The sequence below is a fragment of the Cynocephalus volans genome, chromosome 2 (genome assembly GCF_027409185.1).
Source record: "Cynocephalus volans isolate mCynVol1 chromosome 2, mCynVol1.pri, whole genome shotgun sequence".
Classification (NCBI taxonomy): Eukaryota; Metazoa; Chordata; class Mammalia; order Dermoptera; family Cynocephalidae; genus Cynocephalus; species Cynocephalus volans.
In genome coordinates, this window is record NC_084461.1 from 210,173,842 (window position 1) to 210,190,034 (window position 16,193).

General features: G+C 57.0%; 1 protein-coding gene across 4 annotated transcripts; it reads right to left on the reverse strand.

The window, feature by feature from the left end:
- On the reverse strand, positions 1-15,458 carry LZTR1 (leucine zipper like post translational regulator 1). 4 transcript variants are annotated; one of them, XM_063086043.1, is made up of 21 exons: positions 15,203-15,458; positions 14,702-14,764; positions 12,287-12,343; positions 10,585-10,664; positions 9,914-10,022; positions 9,347-9,430; positions 8,429-8,486; positions 7,731-7,870; positions 6,501-6,702; positions 5,941-6,096; positions 5,364-5,474; positions 4,492-4,584; positions 4,232-4,327; positions 3,980-4,142; positions 3,515-3,684; positions 3,204-3,360; positions 2,289-2,415; positions 2,048-2,197; positions 1,372-1,477; positions 1,211-1,291; positions 1-923 (listed from the first exon to the last, which is right to left on the reverse strand). In XM_063086043.1, the coding sequence occupies exons 1-21, from the start codon at positions 15,400-15,402 to the stop codon at positions 804-806; spliced, it is 2,523 nt and encodes an 840-aa protein (XP_062942113.1). In that variant the 5' UTR covers positions 15,403-15,458; the 3' UTR covers positions 1-803. The 4 variants fall into 4 exon arrangements, with proteins under 4 accessions (XP_062942113.1, XP_062942114.1, XP_062942111.1 ...); XM_063086044.1 differs by having other exon boundaries at positions 3,204-3,315; positions 3,980-4,145; XM_063086041.1 differs by having other exon boundaries at positions 3,980-4,145.
- Between the last annotated feature and the right edge of the window lie 735 nt (positions 15,459-16,193).

Consider the following 16,193-nt stretch of genomic DNA (forward strand, 5'->3'; position numbering starts at 1 on the left):
TAGTTGGTAGCACTGCTGTGGCTTTAATGGAGGCATATCTATGACAGAATAAATACGTAGTGAGAGACACAGGGAAGGGAACTGGGGACACCTCCACTGACTTCTTCCTGGCCCAGCCCTGAACCCTGATGTGCACACAGGTGGGCTGGAATCCTGTGGCCCCTCTGAAAGCCAGGCCCAGCCCAGCATGGCTGACCTGTGGGCTGGAAGCTGACCTCGGGGCCTTTCACGCCAAAATTCATCTTCAGAGTCAGACCAGACCTGCCTATCACTGGTCTCCACTCAGCAGCTCTGGGTGGGTGGAGGATGGGGTGGGAGCAGTGTGCAGCCCAGCGGACTCCCTGGTGCTGCAGCAATTCTGCCAAGCTTCCCCCCCAGGACGGAAGGGCCTCCAGCAACGTGACCCAGTGCCTGGATCCACAACACGCCCAGGCCACAGGGGCAAGGCTGAGCCTCCCAAAGCCCATGCCCTGGCCATGCTTCCAAGTCTCTCCATACTGCTAGAGGGTGGCCAGGCCCCCTGCCTCCTCCTGCAGGGTCTCCATCTTTGAGCCCTGGCCTGCCACCCATACCTCCACACCAGGAGAGGCTGCCGGCCAGGGAGGGGATCTGCTGCACCATTTGCTTCCTGTGGGACTGGCGTCCTCAGTGAAATGGCGCCCTCTATGCCCCCTCAACTCCTTTCAGAGGCCCTCGGCGCTCTAGTCCTTGGCTCAGGAGGTGCAGCCACTCTACCACAGGCACAGGCATGGCCAGTACAGTCTGCAGTGGGCAGGCAGGCAGGTAGGCAGTCTGTGGGGCCCTCATATGTCGGCAGCACCCAGCTCTGCGCACTGCTTGTCGGAGATGTGGGAGGCCAGAGAGTCGATGATGTCAAGCAGTAGCTGCTGGCTCAAGGACCGCAGCGTGGGCAGCTTGGAGACCTGTGGAGGTGGCCAAAAGGCCAGAATGAGATGGAACCAATTCATGTGATGGCCAGGGTGGGTGGCAGAGTCCTCTGGGGGTCCAAGTGCTCAGGGCTCAGGCTGGCTCCAAGAATGGGGTGAACAGTGGCTAGTGGGGGGCCGCTCTGCTTAACCCATACCCAGGGCCTGCTACTGCAGAACATGACCAAACCCCAGGCACCCCATCCCCGCCCAGCCCAACACTGCCTTGGGTGGCTCCTGAAGGAGAAGGCTGGGACAGTGAGTGCTGAGCCAGTGGGCCTGACCTTGGTGAACTGGTGCACGATGATGTGCAGACAGTGTCGTTTCATGTCCAGCGCCTGTGTCTTGTCGGCTGCCTCCAGGATCTGCAAAAGCAGGGATGCTGAGACATGGCCCCACTGTACCCACCCTTTGGGGGAGTGGCTGCAGGTGCCAGGGCAGCTACCTGCAGCACATTCTGCACCGTCACATTCATCTCCAGGTTCTGCTTGCAGTACGCTTGCAGCCGGTTGTTGTAGAAGCCATAGTAGTAGGGGGCCGCAAACAGGTAGCTGGAGGCTGGTTAAGGAGCTGCTGCCAAAAGGACGCCTGTCCTCCCACCTGGCTGCCCTCCCCACTGTAGCCCCAGGCCCACCGCACACTGGCTTGCTCTCTAAATGCATTCTGAACCACTTGGGGGGTCGGAGACCCCATTCAAGATCCAAAGAAAACCACGAATCCTCTCCCCAGAAAAACACCCAAATGCACCTTTGCAGAGCTGTTCCACAGCCTCACAGGCCTCCGAAGAGCATCCTCACAGCCCGTGTCGGAAGTGACATACAAGGAATCTGTATGGTCACCTGTCACACAGAGCGATGACTGACCCCATCCTCCTGGTGGTTGCGAGGATCAAGAACCCACCTGTCCCTCCTAGCTGCAATCCCCTTCCTGCCAGCTGCCCAACTGCTCCAAAGAACCCTTGGAGGGCACCAGGCCCAGCACCAGGCCCAACACATCCTCCTAAGTTAGGCCCAGACCAAGATCATCTGGCCAAGACAGGGTGGTTGGGCCTCAAAGCCACCCGAGGTGGGTGTTAGGACCCTTCAGCAGTGACTGGGAGCACCCCCAGGGTGTGAGGATGCAGCGAGTCCTCGGGCGGCATGTTGACCTCCCCATAGTAGATGTAGCGCAGCATGGACTCGAAGGCCTGGCGGCTGGGCACCATCTCCCCGATGGAGATGTTCACTTGCCCATCTTCAGGCATGAAGGACCTGAACATGGCCTCAAAGTAGCTGCAGATGGGGTGGCAGACACCCAGTGCTCAGCGGAAGGAAGCCAGTACCTGGGCCCCACCCTGCCTTCCTATCTGGGCCCCAAACCTACCTGGAGCGAGCGGCCAAGATGGCCTTGTGGGCCGGCCGCGGGTTCCCATCCAGGAGCAATGTGATGTCGCAGAACTCTGTGCCCGCCCCCTCCAGGTACGCCTTCATGTCTTGGATTAGAGATGTGCCTGGGGTGTGGAGGGACCCTGAGCAAGCGCCCCCATGCCAAGAGCAGATCCTAGCAAAGGGCCGCTTCAGATTGCGGCCTTGGGACTCCACAGGCACCACCTCCCACACATCTGTCCACATTGCTGCCCTGAACGAAGCTGCCCTGGGCCTGAAGCCTCACTCTGGCCCTGCAGCGACGGGTCACCAGCCCATTTTCTTCTCTCCTCAGCCCCCTGGGCCAACTCAAGCACTACAGCCCCCGACGTCTGAGCTTCCAAGACCCAGCCCACTGCCTTCCTCCTTCCTGCCTGCTGGAGCCCCAACCAGGCCCGCTGCGTGGCCTCTGGTGTCTCCAAGAGCCAGCAGCCAAGGTCAGCACAGACCCCAGGGAGAGTTGGGGGAACAAAGGAGCCTGTGATGTCCCTTCCCAGACTAGGTGGGAAAAAGGAAGCAATGGGAGCACATTAGATCTGTGCGCTGTTCTCACCCCTCACTTGCCTAAAAGATGCCCAGCAACTCACCACTGGGACCCTGAGCCATCAGACCTGACATCCTAGCCAAAAAGAGATACCCTGTGTCCATCCCCAAAAACAGCCCATGAAAAGCACAGCAGTTTGGGGGGGGTTCTTCCTGTGAGGAAGCCTGGCTGCCCCTGTCTGTCCCTGCACTTGGAAGAGCACTCCGGGGTCCCACAGCACCCACCTGGGCCCCGAGGCCCTGGCAGGTCCTCTCCATGGCTCCCAGGTTTCCTACCCAAGATGAACACCAACCCTCCCATCCCCAGGGAAGGGGGACCAGGGCTCCCTACCGATGTCCACAGGCTGGTCTGAGGAGGTGCGAGGGGGCGGCTGCTGCTTCCGCCGCACAATCTCCACAATCAGTGGGGACGAGAGGTGCTCAAACTCCTTCATCATGATCACCTGGTTGAAGTGGGACTCCTTCACCACGAAGTTCAGGCAGTGCTCCTGGGACAGACAGGCACGGGCAGGCAGGCGGGGTCAGGCCAGGGCCACAGGCTGAGCAAGGGACTGGCAGAGGTGGGCAGGGTAGGGGCTGTGGCCTGGCACACCCCACCTAGCCCAGGAGGGCTCAGCCAGCAGCGGTGACCCCAGCCCGCACCTTGAGCTGGCCCAGCTGCAGCCTGGCAGCGCTCTCACACACCACCAGCACGTTCTGCAAGTCCACCGAGGCCTCGATGTACTGGCGGCACAGCTGCTCCAGGCGACACAGCTGGAAGCTCAGCGCCAACTTGTACACGTCCATGATGAGAAGCACGTCTTCCACATGGCCTGCACCCAGAGCACCTGAGCCTCGGGACCCCAGGAGGGGAGAGCTGGGGGACAGGGCCCAGGGCTCCCTCCTAGGATGAATATGGGTGGGGGCTGCCAGGTGGGAACAAGGCCTTGCAAGACCTCAGACGGTGGCTCCGCCACACGGTGGCTGCTGTGGCCACAGGTGATCAGGGGTAACAGAGCCTCTAAGCCTCAAGGGGCCCATCTGTAAAGCAGGGCTAGCAACACCCACCTCCTAGCTCTGCTGCTCCAACCCCAACCTGTTCCCCCTGCACTCCCACTCCAGACAGACCTTTCCGCGGGTATTTGATCTTGTCAGTGTAGAGGAACTGCATGAGCACCTCAAAGGGCCGGGCCTCAGCCTCCCGGATGGCCACGCGCAACAGGGGCAGCCGGGCCCCACCCACAGCTGCACTCGGGGCCTCCCTGGGAGCCAGGGCTGCCTCCTCTTCCAGCTTCTGGGGGAGAAGAAGGGAGCTAAAGGACATCTCATTGACAATGGACACAACTGCTTGGTGAGGGTGGGGCAGGGAGGGCACCTCACCTGGGCCAGCCGCTGCCGGGCCTGCACAATCTTCCTGCGGAGCCAGCGGCTCCGTGCAGTGACAATGGCCACATGGCCCTGAACGCACTCCTCCTTCTGTGCAAAAAATGATGCATAAGTGGAGGGCACAGGACTTTGGCCCTGGGGACAGGCACAGCCAGACAGGGCAGGCACCACTGGGTAGTAAGCCATGCCTCTGAGGGACAGACCTCCTACTCCATGGCACAGGAGGTGGGTTGAGAATAAGGACAGGCACCCACCTCGCCCAGCACAAACTCCACGTCGCAGAACTGGCGGCTCTCCCATAGCCTCCCATAGTCTTCATGCAGAGTGCACTTGGGGTAACAGGAGAACTGCAGAAGGAGACCCCAGTGTTGCCAAACATTGAGGATGGATGGCAGGGCAGGCCCAGGGTGACCATGCAAGCTGACCCTGAGGCTCCCACCAGTCATGCTGACCCTTGGGGCCCAGGAAGCAGGTGAGCCAATGAGGGGAAGAGGAAGTGCCTGCCCACCCCGAAGGTACTGCTCGCTATAGGCTTTGGCATCTGCAACTCTCTAGAGGCCCCACACCAGGAGAGGGGTTCCTGCTACTACTCTCACCTGCACTGGGCACCAGGCTTCAGCAGGACTGTGACGTCTCACTCTGTGCCTGGACCCACATACTCATGACCCATCAGCACACCCTGATCTCCCCCAGGAAGTTGTCCCTGACCCCACCATTTCCATGGACCCGCACCATGGCCACCTGCGCCTCTGGGTCTGGGAAGGGACAGCCAAGAGAAGCCATTCTCAGCCTTGGTTCCACTCTCCCCGGCTGTGGGGGCCCTTGAGGCCACAGTGCTAAGCCCAGCTCAGCCTGGCTCCCTCCACTGGCTCTGCTGTGTGCCCCCATACCACCACGCCCTGCCCCACCTGCACTGAGGTTCCCTCACTCCTAGTGTCATCTCAGTTTGCCCTCAACCTCAGGTCTCCCACCCCAACTGCCGGACTGCTCAGAAAGGCTTCCATCCCACCAGTCTCAGCCCCAGAAACAGGCACACTTGGACAAGCCCGGCCATTACCCACTGGGCCTGTTTCCTATCGATGGGGACCCGTCCACAGCTAGCCCTGCAGGTCCATGAGCCCCACACCTGGAACCTGTACATCTCCCCACTTCGGATGTTGTTGTCCACCGTGCCCCCGAAGATGTACATGGCATCTGAGATGACAGCAGCCGCATGGAAGAGCCTCCCGCTGGGCAGCTGGGAAGGGGGCAACAAGTTGGCAGGGTGGGATGGGGGTCGCGGGGCAGAGTCTCCAACAGTGCGGCTGGCTGTGGCCAGGCTGTGGGCAAGAACACGGCACTGCATGGCCGTGAAGTGGGCGCCAGAGAGCACAGTCCCCGAGGGCAGAGGGCTCCCAGTGCAGTCGCAGGCACAACAGGAGCAGGGGCTGTGCAGGTACATGGGATAGGTCTGGCTGTGCGGACCCACGGCATAGACAGAGCACTCAGTGCATTATTCTGCACCGACCCCAGAGGACAGAGCCTGAAGCAGGGCCCCCACGGGCAGGCCAGCAGGGTGTGGGCTCCTGGCCCTGTGCCTCCTTTGCTCTGCAACCCTGAGCAAGTACTTCTTTGGGCCTCAGACTCTTCATCTGTGTGAGGGGCTAATCACAGGGCCTGCTTCACAGGGTGATGGAGTCTTAATGACAGTCCCTGGCCCTTACCTCTGAGGCCAGCTGGGCAGGCTGCTTGGCTGAGGTGGTGCCAAAGTCCAGGCCGAACACATCTCGGGACTTCTTGAAGCCGCCCCGCTCCTCGGCAGTCAGGGTGGGTGCCTCCTCAGAGGCAGACACTCGCTCGGGCACCTCAGCCCCACCAACCTGGTGGGGAAAAACGTTCAGACACGTGACCAGTCAGCAAGGGTCAGGCAGGTGGCCCAAAGGTCTTCTGCCAACCCTGCCCAAGAAGGCTGTGGGTCTAGGAGGAGGGAGGAGCCGCAGGGGAGGGTGCTCGTTGCGTGGCTGGGCCAGACTGGGAGGAGGTCTGCAGCACAGCAGCCCAGTGCAGACACAAGGCAATCTGGAATGTTAAAAGCCTGAAGGCTGCAGGATAAAGAACGGGCTAGAGGGGCAGGTATCCAGGGCAGAGGGCCATGGCATCCTGACCTTGCTCTTGGTGGCTGTCTGAAGCCCTGGGAGCCCCCTGAGGCTGTGAGGAGCTGGGGAGAGGGTAGGAGCAGGTCGGGACCCCCAGGACCCCCTTCCTCGCCCCTGGCAGCACTCACTTCGCTGTCTGAGCTGGGCTGGACGACCTCCCAGGTCTGGAAGTCCACATCATAGCAATGCAACTCGTTAGGCAGTGTATTGTCGGCTGCACCCCCAAACACATATAGGTGGCGGTCAAAGGCCACCATGGTGTGTCCGTAGCGCCGCTGTGGGGGTGGTGGGGAACCCCGGAGCAGGTGCTCAGTGGGAATTCGTGTCCACCTGAGGGCACATGGCAGTGAACCAGTGCTGGGGCAGGGACCCTGTTCTCCCCGAGGCCTCTCCACAGCAGGCCCCTACTGGGACATCCCCCTGCAGTCCCTGTGGTGACCAGCCCAGGGTACTGAGAGGTCCAGAGCACGTGTGTCCAGCATCCCTTGCTCCACTTAGCTCTGGCACCAGCCCTGCCTGGCTTCACGCAGCCCACCATGAGGTCCTGCCTTAGCCTCCTTCTCCCCCTGCCATAGAGCAGGCCACAGTGACAGGGAGGAGGGCTGGCATCTGATCTGCAGGGTAGTCCCACTCTCTGGGGAGTGGAGTTACAGACAGACATGTGCAATGGCAGGTCACTGTGCTCACACTGCCCAGTTGGACAATCCCCAAAGCCAAGTCCCCATGGTGGGGAATGCCCAGACCCCACATCCTGATGCTGCTCCTACAATACTTTCTCCTTCCAAGGGTTTCCCTACAACTTCCACCAGAAAATCCCCTCTGTTAAGCTAGCGGGAGAACCAGAACAGATCCTGGCCCAGCAGAGCCATGCCATCTTGCTCCACGCTGACCCTCACTCAACAGAGTTCCCTTTGCCTGGGGTGCCCTGGCCTTCCTCCGACCCACTCCTGGTCTCCACAGCAGTTCCCAAGTTCCCTCCCAAACCCCCTTGGCCTGCAGCTGAAACTCCTTGTTCCCTCTCCTGTATTTGCTCCCAGAGCCAGAGGCCAGAAGTGCTCAGGGCCTACACACCTCCCCCTCCAGTCTTCTGACATCATATGAGAACTATGCTGGCCATATGTGTCATCTGTGGCCCTGAACAAGCTATTTGCAGGGCAGGGGGCATCCTTCACTCTCATAGAAGACAAGGCCCTATTTTGCTGAGCTGCACCCATGCCCCAAGGGGCCTGCCAGGGGCACTACACACCCCTGCTCCTGCTGTAGGCTCCTGCTGTATGCGATGGCTCTAAAGGACAGGCTGCCATAGCTACCAGACGTAGGCATGGGCAATGACCATGCCCCCCCACCAGGGCACTCACGTCTTGTCCTTGAATTCAAACTGGAAGAGGTTGTTGGTTATCTTGGCTCCACTCTGTCCTGAGAACACAAACATCTTGTCCCGGCACACAGCCACAGGGAAGTTGCAGCAAGATGGTGGGATCTCACCACTCTGGGCCACCTGAAGTGGGGAGGGGAGCTCAGCCTGGGGCCCTCACACAACCTGGGCTCATACTTCTATGCACTTAAGATTGCTGAGCTGGGACTTTTATTCTTGAAACTTCTTCTGTGAGGGTTCACAAATGGATATTTTGGAGAACAGCTTATAGCCCCATCTCACCCATGTAAATGGGCCCAGTTTTGAAGAGCTGGGCCTAAGATTATCAGGGTTAAATCATCAGGGGCTAAAACCATGTTTTTAAAGGGAAAAAAAGTCAAAGGGGAAAGGCCCCTAGCAGGACATTGGACAGCTTCCCTCACTCTGATTAAATGAGGATGAATAAGACCAAGTCACATCCTGCACGCACAGTGCTCTGCTCAGCCAAAGCACGGAGTCTTTAGTCACCGTGCAGCGCCACTGGAATTGGTTATCAGGGCTAGGCAGGTCAGGGAAAAGAGCCAGGCTGCAGTCGAGGCTGGGCTTTGGCAAGGGGGAGAAAGCAGCCTCTGGCCCACCCCACTCTGGCTTCCTGCACCCCCGACCTCCCCCCACCCCTCCTCGGCTCCCCGCACCCCTCACCTCCTCCCAGCATGTGAGCTCCCGATCCTGGAGGCCAATCGTCCACATGTCATTCAACCTGCATTAGAACAAAGGGGTCAGGACCCCTTGGGTCTGGTTATCAGGGTGGGCCTGGGCCTGCCCAGGAGGGATGGCTCCAGGGAAGAACAACCTGCCACACAGGTTAGGGGTCTATGATGAGGCAATGAGGTGGGAGTGGCTGGGGGTCCAGGGGGAGGCAGGTGCTGCACCAAATCCCTGCCATGCCAGCCCTGCTCAGCCCACACAGGGATGAGGAGCCTCATGCATGACATCTGGGGCCATGTGGCAGGGCCTGCCCCTCACTCAACTGTCCAGGGTCAGGAGAGGACCAAAGATATCACAGAAACTACCACCACCACTGTTCAGTTTCTGTAATGCTTAAGTTCTGGGGAATGAGCATGTGACACTTTTGCAATTGGAAAAATATAGCATATTTAGTATATGTTATATTTAATATTCATATTTTTTCATATTTTCATATTTTTATTATTTAATATTTATATATTTTATTAATATATGTTTAGTATTTAAATATTTCTAAAACAAGGAGGAAAATGCCTGTGACAGGCAAGAATCCAGGGTCTGAGCCCTGACGCTGCCCACCACCCACTCGCTCACTCAGCCCCTCAGAGTCACTCCTGGCTGTGGGCCTGAGTACCCACATCTGGGAAACTCAAGGGGCCACAAGGTCAGGTGAGGGCTCAGATCAGTGGCCCTTACATCCATCTGTCCAGCTTCCTCTTCCCCCCACACCCCTCCCAAGAAACCCCCAAACCGAGTGGTGCTCAAAGTCCATCAGGCCCACCCTTCCCAGCCTGAGCCCTCAAATGCCAGGAAGGCCTGCTCTGCCCCTCAGCACACTCGGAGGCAGGGTGCATGGGCCGGGCCACCACCTACCTGGCATTGCCATCATAGCCAGCAAAGATCCACAGCTTGTCACTGTACACGGTGGCCCCATGGGCTGACCTAGCGACAGGCAACCTGGTGCACGAGGGAGGAGGCAAGTGAGGCCAACCCATGAGGCAGGGGCCACAGCCGGGCTGCCATGGCCACATGTGCCTTGGGGCTCCAAGGGCCTCAGCTGGGACACCGGGAATAAGCAACAGCACCAGAGGCTAAACTAGTAAGGTACGGCAGCAGCTGGGTGCGGAATTCAGATATCCACACAGGCAAAGACCCTCTCCCAGTTGCCACCAAAATATCAAAGGGAGCACTTGCAGAGCAGGACCAGAGAAGCACCTGTCAGCAGTGCCTCCTGGTCTCTTTAGAAAGGAAGGATGTAAGGTTGGGAGCAGCTGTGGACAGCTGGGAGTTTGTACCAACTCCCAGACACCAGCCTGCTGTATGCCCTCAGGCCTCTCCAAGTCTTAGGCTCCTTATCTGTCATGGAACAGGGGGCAGATCCCAGGCCTGCTGCTACCCCGGGCCCAGACTAGTCTCAAAGGTTTCAGCAAAGTCTCTCACCGTCCTTCAATTTTCCACTCCGTCCACTGACCAGTTGCAAACTTGTATTCAAAGAGGTCGTTTTTATTCTTCAAGTTAGAATTGGAATAAATGTCCCCAGTATAGCCCCCTGGGGAAAGAGAGTGAGAAACTGTCATACCCAAAGGCAGTATCTTTTTTTTCAGACTGGCCAAGTGCAGTAATGAGAGCGGGGAAGAGTAGACAAGGAGTTAGATCTGTAACTGACTGTGAACACTCAACAGAGATAACCAAAGGCAGTATTTAAGTCTTCAAAGCCCTGGAAGCGGGGCAGAATCTGGCCCCATTCAAAATGCATAAACCAGGACCCCTTCTCCAAACCCCTTCCCACTCCCCCCACCCCAAGCACCAACTGCCTGCCTGCCTCTGAGCTGGCTTCTGGGGACAGAGATGAGCAGGATGCTGTTCTCTGTCCCCACCCAGACACTAGAGGCAGACAACCTAACTCCATGAGCTCAGGAAGGTTAGAGAAAGGGGCCCCGACCCAGCGCAGGAATTCAGAGGACTCTGGCAGACAAAGCCGAGGGCTGGACAGAGAGCACCTGCCAAGCACAGCACATGTAAAGACCGATGAGTCTGAGGCTCGGCAGGAGAACAGGGCATCTGTGGGCCCAGGAGACGGCACAGTACTTAGCAGGTGAGAGGCTACTTACCAAAGACAAACATGCTGCTCCCATAGACAACAGCTGAGTGGTGGTAACGTGGGGCTGGCGGCGTCCCAGTGGTGAAGGCCCTGGGGCGGGCACAGGGTGGTGAGTGTCAGCAGGGGTCAGCCATGCAGCCACATCCCCACAGGGCAACCCCTGCCACTCCCATGTTTCCTTTTACTTTTGTATTTCAAAGGTCATACCTGTCTCATTATAGAAACATTTAAAAAGTAACCAATAAGAAAAAAAAAAAAACAAGCACTAAACCTCATGTAATCCGACTGCCAAAAAACCACTGTCCACAACTCTCCATGAAACTTTTATTTAAAATGGAATCATGTGGTAGATACTTTGTAATTTGCTTTTTCAACGAAACAGTAAGATGTGACTAGGTCTTCAGGTCACTCCAGGATTGAAACCCATGTTCTCAGCAGCTACACAGTATTCCGTGGCCTGGGGGCCATATATTCTATTTATTGAATTAAAAAGCTCATTACACTGATTACCTGGGGCTGCCCCTTTTCCCAGCTTTTTTTTTTTTTTTTTTTTTGGCAGCTGGCTGCTTAAGGGGGTCTGAACCCTTGACCTTGGTATTCTCAACACTGCATTCTAGCCAACTGAGCCAACTGGCCAGCATTTTTTGTTTGTTTTTTGTGTTTCCTCGTTTTATACCTAAGCAATTTCTGACAAAGAATTGTAAAGCCTTCAGAATGATTTTTAAAATTTATCTGTAACTATTACCTGTACTATAAAATCAAGTGTGAGGGAATCAATATATAAACTTCTGCTGCTATCCCAGTGCCAGCAGGTGCTCCTGGGCAGTGGGTGGCAGTGCAAAACAGAGCTTCCCTGCTTGCCAGGCTCAGCGGCTGAGAGTCCTGGGCAGTCACTTGATCTCTTCAGCCCTGAAATCCTTTTTTTTTCAAAGGGGGCTATGAGACCCTACCACAGAGGGCTGCTGGAGACTGGCGGTCACACACAGAGCAATGTGGTGCCACAAGGGGCTCTGTTGGTCTGTGCTCCTATGAGAGCAGCTGGCAGAGGTCAGGGGGAAACCCTTTATCTCTTAATCTTGGGATCCATTTCTCCCCCTCAACTGTGAGCTGCTCCCAGGGCTGCTACAAATAGGCACAAATATGCAGTGCCCAGAAAAGGCAGGTGTGTTGCCCAAGGCCACACAGCTGGGGAGGGCATCTGTAAGAGGGAGGCCAGGCCTTACATGCTGCCCACTGCCTGTGTGGGATTTCCTGGCAGAGGATGGGCCCCATGTGGCAGGGAGTCAGACAGGAGCCACTCTTGCCAGCCCCTGGGCAGCACTCTGTATGAGCACAGATCCTGGAAGCATCGTGGCCCCGTGTCAAATCCCACAGCAGCCCCTGGCCCGGGAGATGGTCTGGTGACTGAAGAGCTCTTTTGGGGCAGAATTTGGAGACCTACAACTTCACCAAACAGACCCCCTTAATTAACAGGATTCAGAATAATCAACTGCAGCTGTGGACTGGAAAAGAAACCCAGGAGATGGAGGAAAACAGAGTGGCTCTGGGAGTGGCATCCCAGGGCTGTGATTATCTCCTGTTAGAAACTTCTCTCTAGCTTTCCACGATGAGCGTCACTGCCGAGCATGATTCTGCCGGCAGCCAGGACCCAGAACAGCGCTACTGTTCTCTGGCAGGAAGGGCAGAGCCCTGGAGCACAGAAGTCTGCCTACCTGCACCAGGAACAGTCCTTCACGTCGAACCGCAGGAGGTCGTTGAGCATTGTCTTCCTGAAAGGCAGCCAGAGAGAGGGTGGCGTTGGCTGGGTCTGTTCTGTAGGGCGTTGCCCTGCCAGGAGCCCAGAGATGGGCCCTGCATGCAGTCGGGGAGGCTGGGGGGCTGTTTTTGGCTAGGTAGCTGACCCCTGAGACCCGGACAGGGCCAGGCAATGGGTTAATGCCCAAGGGACAAGAGTGGTGACCACAAAGGAGGCTCCCCAGCTGATTTGAGCACTGGGGCTGCCATACAGGCACAGTCAGCCTGTCTGGGGTCAGGACCAAAGCATGACCCTGGTCCTCAGGAGCCCACCCAGTGGCTGATGTGAGGGCATGAAATGGCCCAAAGGCCAGAGTCACCACTCACACCTCAACCTGACCTCCATAATCCCCACTCGTACGTCTCACCCTCCTCTGAGGCTGCGTCACCATAATGCAGACGCTTGCCAGCACCTCAGCCAATGCCCCTTTGCTTCTCTGATCTTCCTGCCACCTCTTTATTGCAAAACCAATGTAACAACATTAATGACACAATAAAAAGGAAAACAAATCCACCACCTAACACAACCAACATGTTACCGTCCAGCCCTTGTCTTTATGACGGAAGAAGGGCAAACCAACAGAGCTTAGCACTCCCTCCTGCCAGGCCTGTGCCGGTCGCACCCCACACCAGGTGGTGCACTGGCCACCTCCATTGCACAGAAGAGATAAAAGACTTTGCCTGCGGCCACGCGGCTTGAAAAATAGTGGTGTGACTAATTCCTCCCTTTCCTCATTCACCCTCTCCCCCATGCTCCAGGAGGCCATCTTTGTACTCAGTCTTTACAAAGTTGCAACTAGAAAGAGACAAACTGTATCCTGTTTTTTAGTGTCACATTTCAAAAATGTTTCTGCTGTTGCTACATGGTTGTCATACTAACTACCTGCTGCAGAAAATTATTCAGAACAGAGGTCCCCCGTTTCCCACCCACTGCCCAGTGCTGGACACCAAAGTCTATTCTGGTTTGGGGGATTCTCATTAAAGCTCCAGTAAATGTCTGTGGGTAGATGACTCTTCCATATTTCATTCATCATTTCACAGACATGTATTGAGTTGTCTGGATGCCGGGTTACAGCGGTGAAAGGAATACAGGCCTTGCCTTGATGGAGGAGACAGATAATAGCCAACATCTGTCTGCTTCAAGGACAAATAGAGATGACAAGAGGCACGGGAGGGGAGGGAGGGGATGATCACCAGTTTGTCCAGGTCATCAGGGAAAGCCTTGCTCACAAGGAGCATCAGAACAGGGGTGGGAAGTGTGGGATGAGGGAACAGCCAGTGCAAGGGCCTGAGCTGGAGGGTGCTTGACAGAATCCAAATGTAGCAAGGCGGCCACTGTGACCCACTGCAGCAAGAAAGAGTAGGGGCACAAGTATGTAGGGCCTTACCAACTATCAGGAAGACATGGGCTTTTAGTCAGAGTGGTAGGGAGATATCACAGGGTTATGAGCTGAGGAGGAACACGCTCTGACTTGCATTTGCAATTGGATCCCTCCAGCTGCTCTTGGGGAAAGAGACTGTTGGGGAAACAGGCTGGAAGCCGGAGGAGCATGCCCAAGAAGGCCCTTCTGCTCAGTCTGCAGGTCCTAGGAGGGTCCTGACTACCCACCAGCCCAAGTCAGCTCCCCCAGGGAGTCCTGCAGGACCAAGGTTATAGTGCCAATAAAAGGCCAGCCCTTCTTGGGCATCAGGCCACGTCATGGGGCTGACAAGCAGGGCTAGGACTCATGGACACGACTGGTCATACACAGACACTCCACCTTCAGCACAGAGAAACAAGCTACAACATAACTGGGGACAGTTCATGTGAATGGAAGTACGCACATCAACAGAACATCAGGGGGTTGCCAGGAAGGTTGTTTACCAGGAATTTTAAGAAACATGGGAAAATCCTTACAAAAAGTAAAAAAAAAAACTCAGGAAATAAATAAAACTGTGTCGTCCATAACTTTGGGTTCAAATTGTGCATGTAGATGAACCCCAGAGGGAATTGCAGGGGGAGAAAATTGTCTGGCAGGGCTGGCAGTGGCAGGAGAGCTGGCTGTGTTTTTTTCAAGGTTGTGTCTACTCACTTAGAACAGGAGGGACATTTCCATGTGCCAAGCATGTGCTACCCACTGGATATCGTGCTGAGGGTCTTGAATGCAGGATCTCATTTAATCCTCCACATGATCTGGGAGGTGAGGGCAGGGAACCTCACAGATGAAGAAACTGAGGCTTAGAGTGATTAGGTAACATCTGGAAGGACAGTAGTGGAGCTGCCCAGGCCCAGTCCCTGACTACAATGCTTCTCCCTTCCTGGTCTAAACACCCTGATGCTCAGACTCACTCACCCGTTGTCTCCACCAAATACATAGATGGCATCTTTATAGGCCACCACTGTGTGCTTACTGCGCCTGGAAAGAAAAAGGAGGTGGAAGGTGGTAAGGCCACGACTCTCCTGGGGGTAACCAAGGAATGGCATTAAGCACCCGGGCTGCAACAGAAGTTAGATAACACCTCTCAACTGCCAAGAGCTACCAAGAACCCTAAATCCACCACCACCCAAAGGACCCTGCACATAGAACCTCTGGACACCCCACCCACCGCACAGCACCTGGGACCCCAACCCAAGGACCCCGTAAACACAACAGCTCTAGTAACCTGCTGGGGTCATCCAGCCTAGGACTCCCTAGAAATTCCCTGTCCTGCCCTGAACACCGTCCCGGACACCCCCTAGCTACTGTTACCAGATCCCATCCCAGGTCATCAAGCCCTGGCCTCGCCCCTGGACTCTCCCCTGGGACCCCGCCCGATCCCCCTCGGCCCTCAGGATCTCGTAAACTCCGCCGTACCGAGCACCAACGAACTCGTCGCAGGGCGGGAGGCGCCGCCAGCGATGCACTGTTTCGAAGGGCCCGAAGTTGAGCGTCAGATACTCGACGCTGTCTGAGCAGCTGTGGTCAAAGTCTACGCTGGGCGCTACCTTAGATCGCGCGCCACCTGCCAACGCCCCGGCCCCGATCGGGGCTGCCGAGCCGCCGGGCCCAGCCATCCCAGGCCCAACCGGCCACCGGGTCCGTAGAATTTGCAGCCACCGCCCTGGGGTGCCCGGAGGGACCACATTTCCCGGAGAGCCCTGCGCCGACGGCGCGTCACTTCCGGCCACCGAAGCACGTCCGCCCGCCCGCCCTTCCCGACGGGAAGTGCTCCTCATGACATTGCGGGCCAGCGGGGGACCTTGCCGACCTTACGGCGAGCATGTAACCTTTTAGGAAGCATTTCCGGTGAAGTACGGGCACCCGGTTCCCCCTTCCAGTGAACGCGCAGGCCCGTCCCCAACCCCATCGAGACCGCACGTCCCCGGCGCCTGCCATGCGGAACTGCCCGAAGACCCTCCGTGGCGGGCTCGCTGTTCCCGGCATGCCTTGCGCCTGCGCGTGGCTCAGTTCTGGATCGTCCCCCGCTCCCGGGCTCCCAAATGGAGGGTTCCGGGCTCGCAGCGGATTCCGCAGGCGCCCCAACTGTCCCCTTCCTGCTTGCGCCCCCAGTCTTGGGGCGTTCTTATTGGCTAGTAGGCAGCGTAGCACAGAGCTTCTGGATTCTCGTTCCTACTTAATAGCAGAGCCTCAGCTTCTTCACCTGCTTCTGGAGAAGCATGGAGTCCATCTCAGGACCCAGCTTCTACAGCCCTAAGAGGGCAAATACTCCCAAAGTGTCTAGCACTAGCTGCCTCTGACCTCCGAAGAAGCATTTCCTTCCTGACTCAAGCCCTTTGCACGTGCTGTTCCTTCTACCTGGAGTGCCCTCCCTTCAAAAATCCAGATCCAAAGGCACTTGCTGGAA